The 23,244-nt window shown below is 38.1% G+C and overlaps 1 protein-coding gene, 1 long non-coding RNA gene and 1 other non-coding gene across 11 annotated transcripts; 1 reads left to right on the top strand and 2 right to left on the bottom strand.

Annotated features, from left to right (window-relative positions):
- Window positions 1-120: 120 nt before the first annotated feature.
- On the top strand, window positions 121-1,098 carry LOC127969629 (uncharacterized). Its single transcript, XR_008156331.1, has 2 exons — window positions 121-675; window positions 763-1,098. It is a non-coding gene; the product is annotated as an uncharacterized LOC127969629 (long non-coding RNA).
- Window positions 1,099-1,786: 688 nt separating this feature from the next.
- ldb1a (LIM domain binding 1a) lies at window positions 1,787-22,153 on the bottom strand. 9 transcript variants are annotated; one of them, XM_052572611.1, is made up of 13 exons: window positions 22,067-22,153; window positions 21,843-21,901; window positions 19,034-19,134; window positions 7,679-7,781; window positions 7,449-7,493; window positions 6,931-7,006; window positions 6,624-6,726; window positions 6,295-6,467; window positions 5,848-5,970; window positions 5,004-5,087; window positions 4,788-4,911; window positions 4,553-4,698; window positions 1,787-4,030 (listed from the first exon to the last, which is right to left on the bottom strand). In XM_052572611.1, the coding sequence occupies exons 3-13, from the start codon at window positions 19,059-19,061 to the stop codon at window positions 3,800-3,802; spliced, it is 1,236 nt and encodes a 411-aa protein (XP_052428571.1). In that variant the 5' UTR covers window positions 19,062-19,134; window positions 21,843-21,901; window positions 22,067-22,153; the 3' UTR covers window positions 1,787-3,799. The 9 variants fall into 9 exon arrangements, with proteins under 9 accessions (XP_052428571.1, XP_052428570.1, XP_052428576.1 ...); XM_052572610.1 differs by having other exon boundaries at window positions 6,624-6,729; window positions 22,067-22,152; XM_052572616.1 differs by having other exon boundaries at window positions 1,787-3,437; window positions 22,067-22,152.
- LOC127970812 (small nucleolar RNA SNORA13) lies at window positions 6,038-6,172 on the bottom strand. The gene has a single exon (XR_008156683.1). It is a non-coding gene; the product is annotated as a small nucleolar RNA SNORA13 (small nucleolar RNA).
- Window positions 22,154-23,244: the final 1,091 nt, after the last annotated feature.

Here is a 23,244-nt window from a genome sequence, read left to right as displayed (position 1 = left end):
GGGAGGCTCTAAGTTTATAAAGACTGGTCAGTTTTCAGAAAGGAATCTATTTAAAACTGAGGGTGACCACATATTTTTTATTGCTGTTGTTTCTAAAACAACCCTCTATGGACAACCTTGGCAACTGAATAGCCATTGGCTAGTAATTTTTTTTTTTTTTTTTACAGTGTGTGTGTGTGTGTGTGTGTTAAAAATTAAATGTCAGATGTATGTTGATTAATTGCATATGTTTGTTTAGAGGGGATTTTGTGAGTGGCCAAAAAAAACTACATGATTGATTTATTGTATGTGCAAAAGTGAAGCTCCAGCTGCATTGGTAAAGTCAAGTGGATAACAAATTCAAGTGAAACACATTTGGATGCTTAATTAATCAGTAAAGCCGACCAATCAAATTAGACATTCTTAGCAAAGTGGCTGGGCAACATTGATTAAAATAGAGAGGAAACCAACCACTGTAGTGCCAAAGAGTCAAACAATGCCAAGAGGAAAGGAGATATCTCGGCACGTCAGTCTGGGGAAGGCTATAAGACCATCTCCAAGAGATTCCAATCCCTCCCTAGAAGTGGATGCCCATCAAAAATATCATCAAGAAGCACCTGAAAAATAATAAATGAGGTAAAGGCCAACCCACACATCACCTGTAGAGAGTTGCAGACCTCTCTGGCAGCATCTGAGGTAAATGTGCATGTCTACAATCAGAAGATAATTAAACCGACATGACATTTATGGGAGGTTTGCTAGAAGTCTCTGCTCTCAAAATAGAACAAAGCTGCCCGGTTCAACTTTGCCAGGGAGCATTTGGACAAACCAGAAGCCTTTTGGAAGAATATTTGGACTGAAGCATACAAAATAGATTTTATTTGGTCGTAATCAAAGCCGACATGTTTGGAGAGAAGACAACAGTGAATTCCAGGAACCTCCTCCCAACACGTGACACCATATTATTCAGGGAAACCTGATTTCTTACACCTATCAACAAATTCTTGAAGAGAATCTCCTGCCATCAGTCAGAGAGCTGACGCTGGGCTGAAAATGGGTGACGTTTGGTTGTTTTCTGTTTACATAAAACATTCATCAAATAAAAAATTAATAAAATGATTGACAATGAAAGTTTTAAATAAAAAACAAATTGTCCCAAATGAAAAGACAAATTTTTTTAAAACACATTTAATTTTATATTTCATCAATTAATTAAATTATAGGCCTACATTTTTTTATAAAAAAAATTGAGAGTGACAAAAGTGGGTGCATTTAAATTATTTTGGGTTAGAACTGCATTTATCAATGTCGTAACAGATCTGAAAGTGAGTGTCACATCTTTTACTCAAAAACATTTAACGGCAGATGAATAAGGAGGACGTGTAGATGCTTAATGAAAATTAGTTGGATTTAAAACTAACAATATTGCTAAGAATTCCAAATAGTTAATTCCAATTTTCCTGCTTTAACTTATTCAAACAACACAAAAATTTGTCACGGGACATTTTAAATGATTTCCTTTTATTGTTCCTGTTAACAGTTCCATTGTAAAAGTAGGACATGCATGCTTCCTGGTGGCCTTCGATAGATTCATCACTCACAAACGACCAGGTTAGCAAACACTGTACTAACCATAAAGTACAACAAAAACACTTTCAGATCGGCATCTGTTTGCAGAGGATCTACCTGGAAATATGAAGCGTCATTAACACTCTAGTATTGACTTTTAAGAGTTGTTCACATTTCTTATCAAAAAACCCATAGTTTTTAATGCACTGTTGATATTTTAACCACATACCAGGCATGATAGCTTGTGAAAATGAGTTTTATTGGTACCATATATCAACTGTCAATGGCAGACACATGGCAAACATATATCTGTAAAACAACCAGAAACAAAGATGCTCTGAAAACAGAAGAGCACGCCAGCTTTATGGACGATTTGAGAAATAAACCAGAAACACTGTATTTCACAAGTGACATTGAAGAAAAATTAATTTCAGATTTGTATGCCTTAGAATGGTTATATTTAACCATAATTTAGTCTTCAACCGTTTTTATAAGTCAGTGGAAGCCCTGCAATGGAGTGCCCTCTGGTATTTTAAAACCTAATACAATGTAACCTCAAAGGGGCTTCTTGGAATTATTGACCTGGATAATGTTTAATTATACAAATTTGAATAAGAATTCTTAAGGATTCATTCAAGGACTAATATATCATCTTAGGTTAAGGGAAAAAAAAACAAGTGAAATAATCTACAAAGGCAACATCAAATACAGAGCAACATGTATTGTCTCAATATAATGCAATGGCAAAGACTTTAAAAAAAAATAAATACATTGTACATCGACTTAAAAACTATAATCTACCTTCTCATGTAAAAGGTAGTTGTACCTAAAATGCATCTAGAAACAATTTGAAATGAGAGGTTCAGTTTTACTTTTGACATATGAAGGGGTGAAGGGCACAGGGGTCCTAAGAAGAGTAAATAGAATTACACTTATACAGAACTTGGCTACTATCTTAAATATACAATCACAAATACACAAACAAAATGATGAAAAAACAAAAACATTATATAAACGTGTTGATTAAAGGATCTTGCTCCTTGGTCTGTAGCATCGGTTAAGAAAAAACAATAGCTGGGATACTAATTTGATGTTTTCCCTACACGTTCAAAGCAAACTAATGATCATTGTGTACGACAGGCGTTGAGCTCAGCCTGTTCTTTTCAATATAGGCTAAAAATCTCCATGAAACAATGTTTATAGCAACGGTCTTGGGACAAAATGTGCCACCGGCCGTTGTACTAACATTGTAGGATGTAGATCCTGCGAACAATGAGACTGTTACAGCTGCGATAGCTAATGTCTGACACATGCAGTTCCCAGACATACATGCTAAGATCATGTAATCTCATTTTCAAAGATGATTAAACAGAAACAAAGACAGATAGGTGGAAAGACTAAAGCAAATTAGCATCTACTTACAATAATATTGGTAACAGTAACAATACAAAATTTTTTATTTTACATTGAGATTGACAGCGTTTTCCAGTTAAAGATTATCAATTTTTTTGTTTTAATAAGAACAAAATTCATCATAATTTTTTTTAAGAAAAATAGATCCAAAATACAGTGACAAGAGTGCAAAGGATATTTAGAGTTTTTGTTTGCTTGCTTATTTTTTCACTTTAGAAATCGTTATAAAAAATAAAAAAAACAAGAAACTAAACAGAATGCAAACAAATAATAAAAATTAAAAAAATCAAATACTTTTTTTTTTGAGTCTGGTGTAATGGTCAGGCAAGCTCTCAGTGACCATTCCGGGCATAACCAAACTCAAGAACCTCGATGCTTTACACTTTATTTAGTTTTACTTAAAGAACTTTACGTAGTGGTTCTCAACTCCGGTCCTCAAGCTCCGGAACTGTACAGGTTTTTGTTCCAACCAGGTCCTACAAAACAAATAATTGAGTTTTTAAAAATGGAGCTTTGGGTTTGAGTCTGAGGTGCACACAATGGTCATATCACTAAACGGTCAGATAAAAAGAGATCCTTTCCTGTCAAGTGAGCACTACAGAAACGGCCATGCGTGTCAAAGCACAGCACGCACAGAGAGACCCGAGGTTGGAACAATAACCCACAGCCTGATCGCTAAGCTTGACCGAGACACAGAAACGGACGGCGTTGCAAAACGACTCTCAAAGAAACAAAACAATCAACAAAAACGGAATGTCTGACGGCGACAGAGGAGGAGGCCAACTGAGCAGAAGTCTAGGACCGGGTCTTGCGAGCCTTTCGCTAGCCCCTAACACTTCTACTGCGATGACTGTGAGGTGGGGTTGTCATTTTTGCTCTCCTGGCTGGAGGGAGCTTTGCTGTTCCAGGGGCTGTTGGTGCCCAGGGCGGGGGAACTGTTGAAACTGTCCTCGTCGTCGATGCCATTGGCCGCATCAAACTGTGTGTTTTCCAGCCGCGTGATGAGCCGCTCATCCTCGTCCCCGAACTCCCCTCCCATCAGAGTGGGCTCTCCCACCATCATCACATCCTGCAGGGGACAGGAAGGGGCGCAAACATTATCCCCACAACACGGGGGTGCTCCGTAGGGGGACGCGGTGGCTTTCTACACCACATCGCAACTGCAGAAGGCACTGAGGAACTACACCTCCACTATTCTGCCCACTACAAGCCCAAATCAGCACGGGAACTTAAACCAGCAGTGCTGTGTGTGAAAAGGCTATCTTCACCATGCTGAACACTAAATAGATCTGCCATGGTGGGCATCCCGGATCCTTGAGTGCTGCATGGGTTCATTCCACCTCGGGTCTCTAGTGTTGGCTGCGTCTCTGGAGCTCAAACCACCCAAAAGACTGACAAAAAGCACAAAAAACCCACAGACCTGCGGCCCTAAAGGACCAGGGACTGCCCAGCATTGGATCATGTCCACTTGTCTCTATGTTGGGCCTGTCTTCCTAATATGAGGCATAACTTGAATACAAGCGTTGGTCCACCCTCCTCCCGCTAACCCGTCTCCCATAGCTCAAAATGGACATCAAAATGAGATGCTTACAGGTACCTGGCTGGAGAGCGCAAAACTGCTGGCTGGACTTTTCTTTTTACTGTTGTTGTTGTTGTTCCCCCCTCCAGAACTCATCGTGCTGCCGCCGGACATTTTTCGTTTCCTCCGCTTGTTGGGGGCTTGTCTTGCTGGCTCAGCTGGACAAAGAGCACAGGGGAGATATCTGAGACTCGGGTGGGACACTGCTGGATGTTCGACTTTGAGATGAAAGTCGCTCGATTCTCACCTGGTGGGGCCACCATCCGCTGCCATTTCTGAAACAGACAGGTTTTGAGGCAGTCTCGTGGGCTGAGACTGTACGTCTTGTGTCTGGACATCAGCTCCTGCATGGGCTCCAGGATTACACAAAGCTGTGAGAGAGAGAGAGAGAGAGAGAAAAAAGTGTTAGTAATGTTTTTGAATTCATATCGACCGTTCTCCAGACTGATGGAAATGAACTTACTCGGAGGTAGTTCAGCGTGGAGTTAGATAAGCCACATCTAGTGATGTTTTTTGATAGCTGGTCAAGCATTTGGGGGTCTTGGGCCTGTTGAGGAACAAATTTAGTAAATCAACAACAATTGTGTGCCGACATGGTTGTTACCCATGATTTACCAAAGACAAGCACCAATTATGCTAAATACATTTACTGAAACTACAAGGTGGTTAATTTTTTGTTTACAAAAAAAAAAAAAAAATGTAAATATGAAGAAATATTTCTTAAAACGTCTTTACAATGATAAAGTAAAACAAAACAAAAAACAGCACATAGCTGAAATTATCTAGATAAACTGCAAAACGGTCTGAATTAATGGCAAAAGTGCAGTTTAAAAAAAGTCTCTTATCACCTATGCTACATAGTTAAAAACACAAACCACTTATACGGTGGATATAGTTATAAAAAAAAAATAATAAAAAAAAATGTATTCAGTGATGGTAAAGCGGAGTTTTAGCAGCCATTACTACAGTCTTTAGTGTCACATCAGATGTCATTCTAAATGCTGATTTGGTGCTCATGAAACATTATCATCAATGTTGAAAACAGATGTGCTGCTTAATATTTTTTGGAAACCATGATACCTCTTTACCAGGGTTTCTTGATGAATTGAAACAGAATTTATTTGAACCATAAATCACTTGTAGTATTATGAAAGTGTTTACGGTTACTTTTAATCAATTTAATGTGTCTTTGGTAAATAAAAAAAAACATCCTGACCCCAGACTTTTAAACCGTTATATCACTGTGTAGGGGCTCTAGAACAAATCCTTAAGATTGTCAATACTGAAAATACTGAAATCAAACTCACATGCATTGCCAGGATGCTCCTCGGCACCACCTCTCTGTGCTGTCTGATGCTGAAGTGCCACGTCTTTATACGCATCATGTCATCAAACATGAACTCGAGGTACAGTCTGCCCTCCACACACACCTGAGGAAATGAAAGGACTTCTCAGCAACATCATAAAGGTGGAGGTGGCCTACTTTAAACTCAATCGTTATGTTCTTATTGCAGAGCTTATTTAATGGAAGTACTTTGAATCCCATTTAAGATCACAACAAGAGTTAATGTATGCCTTCTCTGACACCGCATTCACTTTGGAAAGGAAATGAACGGGCAACACATGAAGGCCATTTTTAGAATTTATTTCTGATAATAAACTTTACATGAAGTGTGGTGTACAACGGTGTTCATAAAAGAAATGCTTAGTTAACGTTTTAAAACTCTGGCAATAAACACACAGGAAAAGGATACCTGTGTGAACATGGGTTTGCCGTTCTGTGTAACCATGGTGCACTGATCGCAGTCCAGGGACACAAAGTTATTGTGGAAAGACTCCTTGGGATGTTTCAGCACATAGAAGAGTTCAGTGGCCCCACCCTCAAAAATACTCCTGAAGTACCGAGGGATCAACGTCCTACCAATAGCTGGAAATAAGATAAGAATTTTGGATTCAGATACAGTGGGGAAAAGCAGGATATAAATGCATTTTCTCATTTCTCTGTCTATATTTGTTTATTCAGGGTCAAATTCAAACACAAACATTAAAAACACTGAAGTGACTTTATAAAACAGGACATTACTATATCGTTTGGGACCATCTTCCAGACAGAAAGTGATCGTCAGCATTGCATCGTCTTCGAAAAACTCTGTAGTGAACGCATCCCACCACAAATTGTCACAGTCCTGCTGAGATAGAACAAAAAACACTATTCACATGTAATCTTAATTCAAATCAACTTACATTTGCTAAACAAGCAGCAAGTAAATGCCATGGTTTTGCATGCATGCTAACAACCTACTGTTTCCATTTCAACAAATGAAGATTTCCGCTACTCCCTTTATAAATTTGTGTACCACGAATGTGATTTATTTGTAATTCTTTTTTACCTCTGTCCAATTCTGTAGTCTTTTGTTGAGCTCAAATATTCTGTAGTCTGTTTGATTCCCATACGGTGTGTGCCTCCTGTAACATGAAAAGAAATTGGAATGATTTCTAAAGTATCATGTGACATTGAAGTAATGGCTGCTGAAAATTCAGCTTTGAGTAACATACATTTTAAAAAATATAGGAAAATTTTCATTTCTATTGTAATAATAGTTCACAGTAAATGGTGAGTGTGGTAAACGACTTTAAAAAACATAAAAAGTTTTTTTTACTGACCACAAACCTTCGAACAGTAGTGGTGCACGCGTTTATGAATTGTATAACAATACATTTCCACTTTTTAGAAAATATCCAAACAATATGAGTGAATAGGCAGAATAGAGTCTGAAAAGGCTTGAGGTAGTTTACAATAATAAGCGAAACCAAAAGCTTGTACATCCACTTTGTGTTACACCCTGTTGTCTATCACCTGTAAATAAACTGCTGTAGACCAAATGTCAATAGCCAAGTAAGTTCTTACCCTATTCCAGGCTCCATGTAAGAGGGTGGATACATCGGTGTCGGACTGCAATATAAAGAGCATTATTAAGACCTTAAAATGAGCACCTTTCATATTAAATATCTAGTGTATGATCAGTTTACTTTAGTTAGATGTTAGCTAGATGCCAAACTACTACTACTTTAAAACTAGAAAATAGCCACACACACACACACATTAGGCAAAAACACAAAAGTAATCACAAGTCTCACCCCACATCTCTATCCAGCATTGCGCCTGGGTGAAACGGAGGGAAGGCACTACCGTTGGGGGGCTCCTTTGGGGAGTACAGCTTGAATGACTTGGACGAACAGCCTAGATAACAAGAGAGAGAGAGAGAGAGAACACCATTCAGACATTTAGATTTAGAGTCCATTCACAAAATATACAGACAGGTCTACAAACCCAGCCAGTAAAATCCTGATCCATTTAGTGCAGCTGTAGGTAAACAAGACATGTCTATTTTTGGCCTTACTTCTGCATAACGTCTTGTTTTTTAATATATTAGGCGGCTTGAGTTATTCATGCCTACTGTCTGACCTTGCAATTAGTTTAGTGAAATGCATGTTGATATGAGCTTTAATATTTAATATCTGTTTGAAACAATAAATATGTATTTTTCAGACTGATAGTCCCCCACACCCTGGTCAGCAAACACCATTATGTGATCACGTGACATTTCCCTGAAGCTCATGACAGCCCATCCCCCAATCCCGTAAAAGGGATTCATGTAACTCCAGCTAGCCCTGCTCTGTAATTCATTTAAACTGAAACAGCAAACCTAAAGCAACAACCCAAAAACAGGCTTGACAAAGACTAATCTAATGCAATGCACAATTCAGTCAATTACTATAATGCAACATTATCCATTAAATGCACTTTATTTCCAAATTTTGCATGACAGTCAACCAGAAAATCTGGGGAAATTATCCATGGTCATACAGATCTGCTATTCTACTCGTCTGGTGCACCCTCCTGTCAATGTGTTATCTCTGTGAATTTTAGAAATCTGCATACTTAAAATACATTCTTTTAATACCTAACGTTACTCTCTTTCCATTAGAGCTGCTTTTAATGTATCGGTGAAACTTAATGCATTAATTATTTCTCAGTAATTTTCTAATATTTGCACGGTTTGACTAAAACTCACATTAAATTTATCAGAAAAACAACGTGTGTTATAATGCAATTTACACACAAAATAATAAATAAATAAACAAAAACATTTTAATCTCAAATTAAATCTTTTCGACAATTAAAACTCATGATATTGCGAAGACCTGCATTTAATGCATATTCACACTTCTCCACAGATTAATAGCAGTCACTTCATCCTCCTTTCTCTGTTGTTGCGGAAAACATTTGTGCTAAGATACTTACTAAGGTGTAAGTTAGCCACACTACTTCATACATTTCACACAAAAAGTGCACTTAACTACTTTTAAAACACACGCCACTTAATTCAAAACACTTATCGCTGTTTTTAGCATATGATTCCTAGCAAGTCTCTATATTTGTGTACTATAGCGACCAACTTGATAGCCTAGCTTAGCCAGGCCTGGCTCGGAACACAGGCGAGGCCCGCACAGGCTGCTGCTTCTCCTAACAGCGTAAACAACATCACCATAGCGACGCAATTCAACGCATTTATTTTCACGTTTTCTCGCTTTAAAACTAAACGTTGCTGTGAATTAGCGTTAGACTGACGCTCATGCGCACCTGCAGGAATCCAAGATGGAATTCGACGCTCTGTCCCCGGTGCTCCCTGATTATAATCCCGCTCTGTCGGTCGCTGTCGTTAAAGCCAGGTGAGCTGAAACATCAGCCCGTTTCAAACCATGGTGGTGTGCAAAAAGCAGTTACAAAATGCAGCTTCGGCGCTGGTAGATGTAGACCGTGTTAAACGGGAACCGGACTCAAGGGGGTAACGAGGAAAAGTGCCCGTGCGACCCTTTGTTCCTGCTCATGAACAATAGTCCAGGCCCTTCTTTCTCTCCGTGCAACCCCCCTCAACACTCCCTGCACTGGTTGAGCATCAACCCCTCGCGGTCCCCTCCAATCAAACCCACCCCTCCCCCAGCCCTGCACCCTCATCCGGGACACACTTCACGACGAAAGCCTACGTTGTAAACGTGTCAAAAGAGAAACAAGAAAACACTTCAGAGTGGACTACAGTTAAACTTAAATAAACAAATAAGTAAATAACTAACACATGACTTCAATGAATACAGAGAGAGGGCTTTGTTTACAGCACCTACACATCTTTTGAAGACCCTGCTGCTGATTCTCTAAATTAATTTACTTAAACTTAGTTTGTAGCCCTCAAACTAACTAGTAACTTTGACTTAAAAAACTTAAATAAACATCAGGTCATAAAACAGTCTGAAACTTTGCAAGTTAAAAATTGTATGTGTGTGTGTATATATGCACTAAAAAAATAAACACTAAAAACATCAGAATTTGGTTATATTTAAATATTTTATACATTTAGAAAATATACAAGAAACATAAAACATACATCGTATAATATGCAATTGGTATATTTAAAGCTATATAAAATAATCATGTAAATCTGTATTGTATTTGTATATAAATTTCCCAGGTTAATTTAATTTATGTCACAACTTAAGACATTTTGACCAGAAAAAACTGTGATTTGGTCACAAAACATAAGTGCCAGAATTTATGAGATTTAACTGATTTGCTGCAATAAAATATTATAACCACAATTTGACTGTGAAATCACTACAGGCTTCATCTTTTCCTGCAACAGCAAATTATTGTAAAACTACAAAATAACAAGCTCATGCTGCAATGTGAGACAGTGGAAAACACCCATAAGCCCTTGTGTTTGAATAATGCTCAGACAAACAATTGGGAAACTTACAGAATGTGTAGAAAACGTGTTTTTTATCATTAATAGATGGTTAAGGTGTGTGTGTGTGTGTACCATGGTTTGGATGGTTTACAAGGACACAAATGGTATTACAACATGAAAGAGGTTTAAGGACACTGCCTATGTCCCTATAATTCAAAAGGCTTAAAAACATAAATTGTGTTTTTTTCAAAATCTAAACATGTAAAAAGTTTTCTGTATGTGGTAGGTTTAGGTGTAGGGCAATAGAAAATACAGTTTGAACAGTATAAAAACCATTGCACCTATGGAGAGTCCCCCTGTCTGTGTGTGTGCGTGTATGTGTTTAAGACACTATGGATAGTGAGAGCTAAGATCTAGACTTTATTTTATTTTTTATTTTTTTTAAGGGTTCTATGGAATATAAGATAAAGATGACTGGCTAAGCATGATCATAACTTGCAATCTACAAATGGCAATATATGTAACAGAGCGAAGGTGTTGCTTTAAGCAAAAGATCTGGGCTGGAAACTATCTAAAAGGCTGCTGGCTCAGTCGAGGAGATCCAGTTTCAACTCTAATCAAACATTCAAAATTACAGACAGGTGTTCGAGTGGTTATGGAAATAAACTTTACAGAGGATCTCCAGGAACAGCATTGAGCACCTTTGCCGCAATAGTATTGTTCCTGTAATTTGGCGCTATTGGTTGGTGAGGTCACAAAAACAAGTTCCACGGTCCTGTCTTCACAGGCAATATAAATATGCAAATTCTAACATGCTGAACTTTTGCCTTGTGATATCAGTACTTTCTCAGAAAAAAGGTCTACAGCATAAACCTAATGAAATAAAGGGTTGCACCCTTTAGGTTCTTTATCTATTTAGAACCATAGTATGCTGAAGAATCCTTTCTTTATAAAACAGTTTTTTGTTGTTGTTGTTGTTAAGAGTTCAGGGTTCTTTATTCCCAACTTTTTGTTTTTTCAAATCTGTAACCATCAAAGCACATCATTACTGATTTTCTGGAATTCAGTAACACACTTTCAACAGGTAAACAATTTCATTTTAAAATTGAAACTGGTTTCCAAACAAATATGTTATTTTCTCTTTTTAGTTTTTTTGTAAGTGTGAGCAGCTCTGCGGAGCTGAGGATATGTTTCTTATCTTCTCCACTAAGTAACAGAGACATTGAATTTATAATCCATTTTTTTTTTAATTATTACTTGGGTTTACGCACAAACATACCCAGTCACAAAAAATATATATTAAAAACATTTGGAATATTTTGTTAAAATGCATACACATTTTTTTCATTTCACTTTTTTCCTAATTATATAAAAACGGTGTCACATTTTATTAAAGGAGGAATGTTGAGTTTCATTGTAACATTTTTCAAAATATCTTCTATGTTCCACAAAAGAAAGGAAGGCATTATTACATCAACTTAATTTCTGGGTCAGCTGTCTCTTTCAGACCGATTAAAGCCTTCAAGCCAGAGACTTTACTAAAGAATCAACTGTATATTAATCTGGCTGTGGATCAAATCAACATAATACATTTCTAATAAATTCCAGTGTTGGGTTAGACTCCCTCAGATAGAACAACATCGCCCCCTAGTGTCACGAACGTTTTCTGAAGTCCCAAGGACTGTAGTACAAATTTAGCAAAGAAACTACCGGCCAACTTCACAAATACACGAGTGTTAAGGGAGACAATGAAGATTATATGAATTAGCGTGCGAAATCAGGATGACAGGTATCTCAACGTGGGTCTGATAACTTATGGATCTAATAAGCTGCTTGTTTAAATGCTACATTCATTTCAGACACGCTGAACAAGAAAACGATTATAGCTAAACTTCCATTGGGGGCTCATGCTGAATTCATTTATGAAGCTTTATGAACGTGCTTCATCTGCAGCAGTGAAGCTGTTGCTATTTTAACTCCTCTGGTTTGAATGAAGGATTGCCTCTGTGGGAAAAACTCCACCCTCCACCAACATGGCTGACAAAATCTCTCTCCCTGATGAGGCCTCTGCTTGTCTCTCAGTGCTCCAGGGGCTCTTTGTTATGCCACTGCATCATCTCTCCCAAACACAAGCACAGGAGGAGCCATGCGCCTCATGCTCACCCAGGCTGCTCACAGCTACACGGCTGGCAGAGCGCGATAATGCTCTGGCGACAGACGACATATGTGAGGGCCATACTAACTACTGTGGGGGAATGACTGCGGTACAAATCATATCTAATGTCTGTCCTCCACTCAGAGGAATGTGCAGGAGAGGAATCTCATGTGCTGTTCACAAAAGATGGACTACACTTTTTTCCTCCCCATGAAATCGGTGGAATAAATCCCCAGATCCAGATTAAGCATTTATATACCGCATGCATGAATATTTGTTTACGACTTGGAAAACCAGTAGATTTAGGGAATTTCAAATGTGTGATTGGAAATGAATGAAATGTAAAAAAATTTATAGTCAATAGAAATATTTTATATTCTGAAGGGTTTGTTTTGGTAAATATTCTTTGTGATATTGTTACTGTTATCTTGTCATCACAAACTGGAAAAGTCATGGTAAAATCATTAGTGAGAAAATATTAACTGTACATGCTAATATGTTGGTAAAATCTGGATTGTTATTTTTTTTTTTTTTTTTTTTTTTGGGTTATCAAAAATATTTCAGTAATATAACAGGAGGACATTTTTTGATTATCTTTAGATGTTTAAATATTTTATTCAATAAAACACTACATTTATTTGATTAAATACAGTAAAAACAGTAATACTGTAAAATATTAATACAATTTAAAAACTATTTTCTAGTTGAATACATTTTAAAATACAAATTATTCCGGAAATGGTTATTTCTCCAGTCAGAAATCTGGTCTTCATCTCTTATTATTATCAATGTTGAAAAGAGTAATGCTCTTTCATATTTGTGTGACATCCACTTTTAATTTTTTTTTTGATGATTAAAACATTCAAAAGAGCAGCTTTTATTTAGAAAAAATATATATTTAGTAGCATTCTAAAAGTGTTTACTGTCATGTCTGATCAACATAATGCATCCTTTGTTGAATAAAAGTAATGATTTCTTTAAAAAAATAATAATGATAATTCTTACTGACCTCAATCACTAGCAATGGACACACTTTAAAAGACTGCCACTGGTTTTCCAGAGGATGATGCTCTGATGACCCAGCAGGGATCAAACTGTCTCGCAGGCTTTTCTAAAGCTTGTGCTCTACAGGTGATTCCTTTCTTTTCATGTCAAACCACTCATTACCACCTAAAAGTCTTACACGCATTTGATTGCCAGAGACGTATGCAAAGCGTGAACCCACTGGTGGATTAAATTGACTGGCTTTTTTTTGTTGTTGCAAGCATCTCTTTAAGCCGTTAAATCACTCGGAAACACGCTTTGCGCTGCTGTGAGAGGAAATAAGATGAGGGCTCTGAAATGCCCACGCTTAACAAATATCCTGTGAATATTCTGCCTCCTGATGCACTGCAGTGGTAACTTAGTGGTTAAAGATGTGGCAAAGCACTTAACCTCAAGTCACTCCACGGGGACTGAACCTGTAATGAATATACTGTAAGTCACTTTGGATATGGAAGTGTCTGATGAATGACTAATAAGCAACTGTGGTGTTTGTTGACTTTGTTGGCAAACACTCTGTGCCATCAAACACCAGTGTCAAACCTCAAAAAGCAGCGGTAGAAATATTTGATGAGAATGCTGAGAAAAATCAATGAGCAGTAAAACATACTGAGGAAAACACATTTGCTGTCATTGGGAATAAATCAGCACGGGCACTTTAGGTGTTCCTTACATAAAACACACACACTTCAGGTATACAGAGAGAGTGTGGGGTCTGTTGCAATCATACTGTGTGTGTTTCCATTGGCAACAGCAGCCGCAGGGTCGGGTCATGAGAGTTTATTGAGGTTTCAGGGCAGGAGCCACTGAGCTGGAAATCATAGAGAAGCAAACAGCTGATCCTCGTCACTCTACAAGATACAGATGCCTTTGCTTACTTTTCATTTTATTACTGCAGTTCTACAATACACTCGGTCTTACACTTACAATTGCTAATCTATACAGTTATTCGGGTCCAACTAAAGCAGCTGCTCTTTATCATGATTGCAGAATTACACACTAACATTTTCTGAACAAAGTATTTGCCCATGCAAAGGTCTCCACCATGAAGTAAGTGTGTTGATATGCAGTTCCTAGAATGGTTTGGGTAACGTTAGATGCAAAGCAGATTATTAGCTCAAGTAAAGAGTCAACCCCTAGCAAAAAGTCACCATTATACTGGTTTCTAGATTGCTTTTTTTCTACCTTCAGAGTAAGTCTATTTCTTTAGGCAATTCTTAAAGGGATAGTACACACAAAAATGAAAATTCTGTCATTTATTACTCACCCTCATGTCGTTCCAAACCCGTAAGACCTCTGTTCATCTTTGGAACACAAATTAAGATATTGGATGGAGGTCTTACAGGTTTGGAACAACAAGAGGGTGAGTATTTAATGACAGAATTGTCATTTTTGGGTGAACTATCCCTTTAACCCAATAACTCTTACTACAAATGACTTAATTACACCAGCAGGTGGAGACAAGTGACTGTGTGTATAAGTGAGTTATTTGATCATCTATTAAATCATTTGCTCAAAAACACAATCCAATCAAGAATGAGACACCGAATTCAGAGTAGATTGATAGTATAGGTCTATTACTTTTTCTACAATATAGTGCACAAATTCAAGTGCTTTCAGGAGTCATTGATTAATTCACTCAAACGATTTGTTCAAAAACACTGATTCGTTTAGGAACAAAACTGTAATACTGTGTGTTTCTGGCTTCTTTGGCAAGTATGGCGGCATGAGAGTAGGTGCAGTAACTGGTTATATTGTGTCTAAAAGACAAGTTACTCAAAATTGTATCTTATTAACTTATATCTTAAAAAACTTTTTATTAAACTAGCAGCCTATGTAATCGCAATATCACATTTAACCTAACTTTTTTTTTTTTTTTTTTTTACTACAATGACATTTGCATTAATATTTTCAAATTCTGTGAATGTGGTTAAAATTATATACATATCACATATATGTATATGTGTCTTTAGTGTCCATTTTTTTAAATGAAAAAATAAACAAGCTGAATAAATAAGCTTTCAATTGATGTTTATTAGGATCGGACCATATTTGAAAATCTTTCATCTGAGTGTGCAAAAAAAAATCAAAATACTTAGAAAATCACCTTTGAAGTTATCCGAATGAATTCTTAGCAATGCATATTACTAATCAAAAATTAAGTTGTTATATATTTACAGTGGGAAATTTACTAAACATCTTCATCGAACATGAACTTTACTTAATATCCTTATCATTTTTGGCATAAAAGAAAAATATATAATTTTGACCCAATGTTTTTTTTTTTTTGGCTATTGCTAAAAATATAGCCTAGTGATTAAGACTGGTTCTGTGGTCTACGGACACATATTCGTTTATTTTGCAGACCACTAGCACCCTACTGTGGCCCCATGGTGCCCAGAAGGATGACAGTTTGAAAACGCATGGAAAAGTAACAGCACACCTTTCATCATCAATCCGCATTATTAAGGAATCTTTCATATCCACAGCCCAAACAGTGAGTCACATGCCAAATCTTAACACAAACAGAGGTACAAATATAAGCAATAGCAATAGTGATGCTTATCCTACCAAGCACCACTAATAAATCATCAGTCTATAAAATCATGTGTCCTTTAGTGTTCAAAAAAGCACATTGATTCTTGCTGTGGTGGAGTCGTACAGCTGGCAAATGTCAGCTCTTATCTAATATTCCCTCATCATCGCTGACACGTGACATAACGAGTTCTAACATCCCCATCTAACACTGACAAGTTGAGGGGAGCTGATTTTCTGTACAGGAAGCCATTTTGTTCTAGCTCTGTGTAATGAGACAGATCCGTGAGCCACGGGCTGGAGGGGGCGGGGGGTGTTGCACACGCACACACAAATGCACGCTAAACGCACCATGCACAGGCATTGCCAATCCAGCAGAGAGAATGTAAATCAGCACAGCTTCTCCTAACTTGACAGGCACACCCTAACCCTTTCGTCGTTGTGCAACTTGAAACAGGCTTGCTTTGTTACCGAGGTTGCTATTTTAGCTTTGCTTAAAGTCATTTCCTTTTAATCAAGGGGCCATGTGACTTTCTGCATGAGGTAACAGGACACATGCTGATACTGAGTGCTTGTGGGTGAGAGGTAGAGAGTCGAGTGGCAGAGAGCAGCTGGATGGAGCTTAGTATCATTTAAAAGCGTCGGTATGGGTTGTTATCTAGCTCAAACAAAGCTATAAAAGAGGCCATTAAAAGCATGCAATCCACGCTCAGCGATATATCCGCTGAATCCTGATGAGAAGATCACGGCGGCCCACTGTACGTGCAGCCCATAAGAGCATAGGAATGTAAACAAACCAGACTTCAAATGAAACCTGTGTCGAGGGGAGAGGCGTGCGCTGTAAAAACAGATTGCATTGTGTTTTTCTGACAGAGGTGAACATCACAAGCAGGTTTTTTGTTACGGAGCTCTTCTGCCTTTTTTGAAACGGCGCAGTGGGACCCCACACAAAAGCAAGAAAGAGCCATCTCTCATGCTCCGAGCCTCTGTTTCAGTCTAGCCCCGTCTCCTTCTTTCTTCTCTCGCCCTTTTTCCAGCCTCCCTCCTCACATAAAAAAGGAAAGCAATCAGACAGGACACATGTCTGTGGAAATTTCCATGACTACGCTTGTAAAAATGTTCCCTTGTGACTTGATTTTCAACAAATGCAACGTGCCAAATTTTGGCTTGTTTATCAATGGGGTTGGCCAGAGAGGCTTTTGTGGCTCTTGCACAGAGAAGAAACGTCTTGCCTTGTGTTTATGGCACAGAAACAATCCCCACACTGGTCCAAACTTGCCTTGATGCCATTCACCCTGTTTTTAATCTTTATCACAGTGAGGGAGAGGACAGACGTTATGTGCCTTGTAATAGTGATTGTCTTTCCATGATGCCACGGATCTTAAGAACATGAAGTTTGGTACTTGGAAACTCCTATAGACTGAACATATGGACTCGATTAAAAACATATTTAAGTGATTTAGAGACTAGAACTTGTGAGAGAAAAAGACTGGGTCAGAAACAAGGGTGCCTTGTGTCTAGTGGTGTAAATTTGTCCTCTCTGTTTAGGTGATGGCGCACACTGGGCTGCACAGCAAAGTCAACATATGCTACATCACTGCTTCCAGCATATTTGACCACACACAAACCAGCCATGCTCTTTTATTACAGGGCCAACAGGTAACATTAAAACAACAAGATTTCCAATCTTCCATCTTAGCAGCTTTATATCATCACTATGTCACTTAACACATTTATAAAATGTGTATGGCCAAACATTTCATGCCACCACTGAACAGAGGTTCCCAGTGAGGATACTTGCTGTCAGACCACCAACATGAAGCCACGTCTTTAGGAGCATCACTTTGTTTTTATGAAGCTTTTGTCCCATAGTAGAGTGTGGGGCTGGAAAAGTCCTGGGTTTGATTTGAACTGATCAAATGTATACTTTAAATACAAATATTATATAAATATAAAACAAAACATATATATATAAACAAATAAAAAAAGATTTATAAATACAAATATTTGTATAAAGATGAATGGATAAAAACATAAAATGTAAATATTTAAAAATATAAATATATTAATTCATACATAAATTAACAGATCTTAATATATAACAAATGATAACTATAGATGCATACATAATATATAAAAGTATTATATTTTTAAATATTGGTTTATGCATTAAAAATGTAAGTAAAAATACTAAAATAACTAAAATATTTATAAAAGTTAACTAATGTAAAATAAGGCTAATTTGTATGCAAAATATACAGTGGTTTATGATTGTGCAATTCCTATATAAATTAGTCAAGACATATGTTTAAGATGTCTCTATTCAACAGTCTCAGAGCAAGAACAGCTGCCAAGAAAGTGAATGCCTTTGATTTCAAATGCCTTCAACATGTGAAAAATGTTTGCAATGCAGATGAACGGACTTGTTTTTTCTTCATATTATCTCCTGCCATTGGCACAAATGACCAACCAACGCCTAAAACTGTTTTCAGAACATGATACATGAAGGAAAAACAAAGAGAATATGTTTTTCATAACCGTCAGAAGTTAAACTGCCACAGTGTCCTGCTCAATCAAAAGCCTTTACTTGTTTCTCCATGCAAAGCACTTTTAAGCTTTGAGCGATGTCTGACGTCATTTGACAAAAGCACAGCACTCCACACAACTATACACACCAGTCAGAGAGGCTAGTCAAGTCACAGCAACGTCCAGGAAGTCACTGCTCTCAGGTCACGAACAAATGCTTGCTATTACGTGCAGAAATATAAGCCACAAATTAACTTTTCTAAAACAAATGACACCCTACAGGAATGCTGATTTATTTAATGCTCCTTTCCAGTTCAAATAAACAGGCCATAGGTGCAATGCAATGCGACATATGACCTAAGTGGCCCACAGTAATGGAGCAAAAAAGATGTGAAATCTTCCAGGTATCGTGCTCTTCCTTTCATTCCCCAAAATCCCCAAAACTCCTGCCTGAAGCGGTCCATGCAGAAGAGAGGGAATTGAAGCTCTTACCTGGGCAAGCACAACCTCCAACAGACATCTTCTCACATGTTTGGCACTGCTCTTAATGAAATGGTGTTGTTCAGTCCACGCACTGTTAGCATGGGCTCCTTCTGAGAAATAGAAACAGGCAGAAAGGGGTGGGGAGTCAGCCGGAGGAGGGCACAAAAAAAATCAAAATGTAGAAACAAGAGCTCAGCGAGAAACAGGAAGTAGGAATAACACTCCTGCTCGACACTGCACCCAGGTTCATTAATATGCAAATTTCAATACTTGTGGGAGGGAGAAAATATGAGAGTGAGAGAGGCAGAGTGTGTGTGTGTGTGTGTGAGACACAGGAGAGGATCAGAGAGGGAGGGAGAGGGAAAAGCGAGAGCCAACATTGTCAAAGTGACCTGTGAGGCACATTTTAGAGCACACTGGCCATGTGATGCTGTTCTTTTTTTCTCTCTATGTATTGCCTATTTTTGCCTTGTGCTGCTAACGGAGATAAACAGCAGCAGCCAGAGCCCAGAGGCACGGAGTCATTACCGCCTAGTGGAGCTACGACACACTGCATAAACACACACATACACACACAAGCACACGTACAGCCTGCCCTCCTGATGCTCCCTGGGGTCTGCTGTACAGCTCACCCCTGCCAGAGTGAGACACACACACACACACACACACACACACACTCGATCTGCTGCATGACTGATCTGCCTTCTCCTCATACAGCCGTCCTTCTGCTCTTTCCGTTTCAGTAACCTATGCATTGCTATGCATTATTCACTCTTTGATACATTCACAAAAAAGTACTGTGGGGGAGACATGCACAATATTTTGGTACCATATCAGTTTTTAGCCAAAAAATATATTAGATATACTTTTATTTTATTTATCAGTATCAATAAATATTAGATATTCAATTATACATGCAATTGTACATCATGCTTTCATAATTTAACAAATGTTAATGTTTGTATAAAATATATCATTATATACAATTTTTTGATCGTAAATATTTACCTAGAAGTTATTAGCAAACAGCAAATACAAGTAATATTAGTATAGTAAGTATTAATATAAAATACCCTTATTTAATAACATTTAATAAATTAAATCTCAATCTTTATACTATTATATATATTATAGTATTGTGATGCCTAAATTCACTTGTAGAATTTAAAATGACTTATATTATATTGAAAAATATGTATTATTGTAATTTTTTATGTCTTTAATTTTAATATAAGCGCCTGCAAGAGTACAATCATTAGATGGAAAAACAATTGTAAGTACAATATCTGTGGTTTATTCATAGTGACAAAAATTATATATATATATATATATTTTTTTTTTTTTTGTGTATGTCGGTAATCATACTAAATGTGATTCAGTTTTACTGACAATATCAACAAAATCAATCGTTTATTATATAATTATTATCTACCTGGTACATCAGGTTATCTTGGCATTTCCCATTATACATGGTTACTTTTTTTTGTACAATAACTGTGATTTATTCATAATGACAAGATAATGTTACTGTTTATGCTTACAATATTCATATAGCTTGGTATTTGCATGGTACTTTTAAGAATACTATGTTCAGAAACACAGTAATTTATTTTAGTACAGTAATCATTCTTAATGATTTTGCTACCATATTCATATAGCATATCTAAACGGTACACTGAAGTATTTTTAAGAATACCATCGTATTTCCATGCAGCCTGTCCAAAAACATAGAAATACCTTGTTCTATAAACATGGCAACTGCCATTTATTTGTACAGACAAGAAAATGGTTCAGTTAATGGCTACAGACAGTTTAGATTAAAAATGCAACACGTACCTGGAGCACTGGGACATTGGAGAAACAGCCTCTTTAGAGTGTGCTAAGGGGTCTAATTTCTTCAAGGAATCAGTATCTAAAACTGGCTGACCACTTACACCAGACAATACACCGTAGAAGTTATTCACTTTGCAAGTATAAAAAGCTCAGCATTCGTCTTTGTCTAAGTGCACATTCAAATCTTCAGCCCTCCCTGTTTTAAAGACTCATTGGCTTTCTCGTAGTCCCAAAGGACAGACAGAAGTCCCTGTCCGCATGGCACCCGCTCCGTGTCAGTCCCGCGATCGATCGACGCCTCCCTCGCTTACCCCTCTCAAAGCCTCTCCCTCCAGTGGGCTGTGCTTCTAACTACTGAATTTCACACACCACTGGTCCTTCACGTCCCCTGTCAAAGCTGCCTGACAACTCCAGAGAGGGGGGAGTGAGAGAGCACTCAGCAACCTCTTGATTTCCCAGACTCTCATCTGGTGTATCTAGGGAACAGGACACTGCTTTCTTCGCACCGCTGTTATTACATGTCACCTGTCACTCAAAATCAATATACTGATGACACGGAGACAACACTCTCAATCCCACGCATGCACTAAAGACCCGCCAGTTGGATGTAAAATCATTTACTTACTCCTAAAATGCCTTTAATGAACTCAACTGATTTACTTTCTCCAGCCGAGAGGAGCTGCAGTCCAAAACACAGCGAGCAAAGAACAAAGAGAGCCACTTCACTGAGAATAATTTCACACTGAAGGATTTTCTTTGCGCTGCTGTAGGAAATGGCTTTTTGTTTTCAGAGCCACAGATTGGCTTTGAAGCCCTGAGCCTCGGGAGATGCTCTTCACCACAGACTGCACAATCAGGTCCCGCTCTCCCTCCCTCTCCTTCGTCCTCAGTCACACACTCTCACACTCCGACTCTGCTGAAAACAAAGATGATCCCTCCTCTGTCTTTCCTCTGACACCACCATTATGGTAGCTTAGATGTTTACCTGTGTGCGCTGACACTCACTGACCTTCCCTCGCAGTTACGCTGGTGTTCCTGGTCGCACTGTTGAGAAACAGAGAGGAAGGATGTACAATCAACTCTTGGTCCAATTAAGTGCATGAAAACAACACCAAATGCAGCCAGTTTATTACACTAAAACAGCTTGAGTTCAATAAAAGCCAATGAATCTAATCAAGTTCCACGTTGTTTGCCTCACCACATTTTTACCTTTTCAGAGTCTGTGCTGTTTGTGGTAGTCAAAGCTTGGTGTATTGATGATCTGGAGCTGGGTCAATTAGCCCTCAAAAGCATGGACAGAGAAAGAGAGAGAGAGAGAGAGAGAGAGAACGCAGAGGAGAGCAAAAGGAGGGGGCGGGAGAGAGCGCACGGATCCACTGGAATAAATATGACGCAGAGCCAGAGCAACTTCTCCAGCCCGCTGTACCCAGCGAGGGCACTGTCACCATGGCAACGGCAGAGCAGTGATAGCTCGCCGGGGCACACAAGGCACAGCATTATTCTGTCTCTCGCTCGCTCGCTGGAAATACACTGTTCCACTCAGGCGGCGAGCACGTAGGCAGGCGGACGGGCGCCTTGTGTTCAATTAACTCTACTCGTTCAGGGCCCCAGGAGCCCAGCCACCTGTGACCTAAGATGAGGACGGACACAGCTTAATGTGAAGGTTATTTGAGAACATGGCAAATGGGTCACAAATCAACGTTTGGAGACAGATCCTTACAGACACTATGTTATACAAAGCAAAGAGTCTACCTAGTGTAATTGAATGGGAAGAGTTTATACAGCATTGTGAATAAGAACGGTTTATTGGCTTGCTGAAAAATAAATTGGGGGGACGTTTAAATAATAACAATGCACAAAAAACGGGGAAGTTTCTTCTTTGTGTTTTTAAAATGTTTTCTATATAGACGATCCCTGTTCACACTGATCTACGAAAATGACAAAAAATGCTGTAACAAGCATGCCAGGCCAGTAGATGGCGATGTCACTTTGTAATTTTTATAGTTTATATAAAGACAATAAAGATAACTTGAACTTTGAAACGTTATATATATATATATATATATATATATATATATATATATATATATATATATATATATATATAAACACAGTTTTCATCTTCAGGCCAACAAAACACTGTTGCCATGTAAATAAACTGCCAAAACTCATAAAATGTTTTCAGTTTTTAGTTAAAAGCTGTTGTGTAAACACCCACTTGGTTTGTTAGTCTGAGGTGGTTTAAGGTGGACTCCCAGTCTGGCTGAGCTATTTTTAGCTGAATGGAGAGCTGGTCTTCAAAGTTTGGGGCACTTTATATCTGGTCAGGCAGGTAGAAGAACAGGTTAACCAGACTGGGAGACAAGCTCAAACCGGCTAAAACCAAC

Source organism: Carassius gibelio, chromosome B13 (assembly GCF_023724105.1).
Source record: "Carassius gibelio isolate Cgi1373 ecotype wild population from Czech Republic chromosome B13, carGib1.2-hapl.c, whole genome shotgun sequence".
NCBI classification, from domain to species: Eukaryota; Metazoa; Chordata; class Actinopteri; order Cypriniformes; family Cyprinidae; genus Carassius; species Carassius gibelio.
Note: the sequence above shows the minus strand (reverse complement) of the source record. Positions and strands in the feature narration are given on the sequence as shown.

Coding starts and splice junctions, on each gene's coding strand:
- ldb1a (XM_052572610.1), bottom strand. CDS start 19,061: ATGTCTGTTGGAGGTTGTGCTTGCCCAG. Junction 6,730..6,930: donor GACTACAGAATTGGACAGAG/GTAAAAAAGAAT, acceptor GTTCTATCTCAG/CAGGACTGTGACAATTTGTG. Junction 4,031..4,552: donor CGCTCTCCAGCCAGGTACCT/GTAAGCATCTCA, acceptor TGTCCCCTGCAG/GATGTGATGATGGTGGGAGA.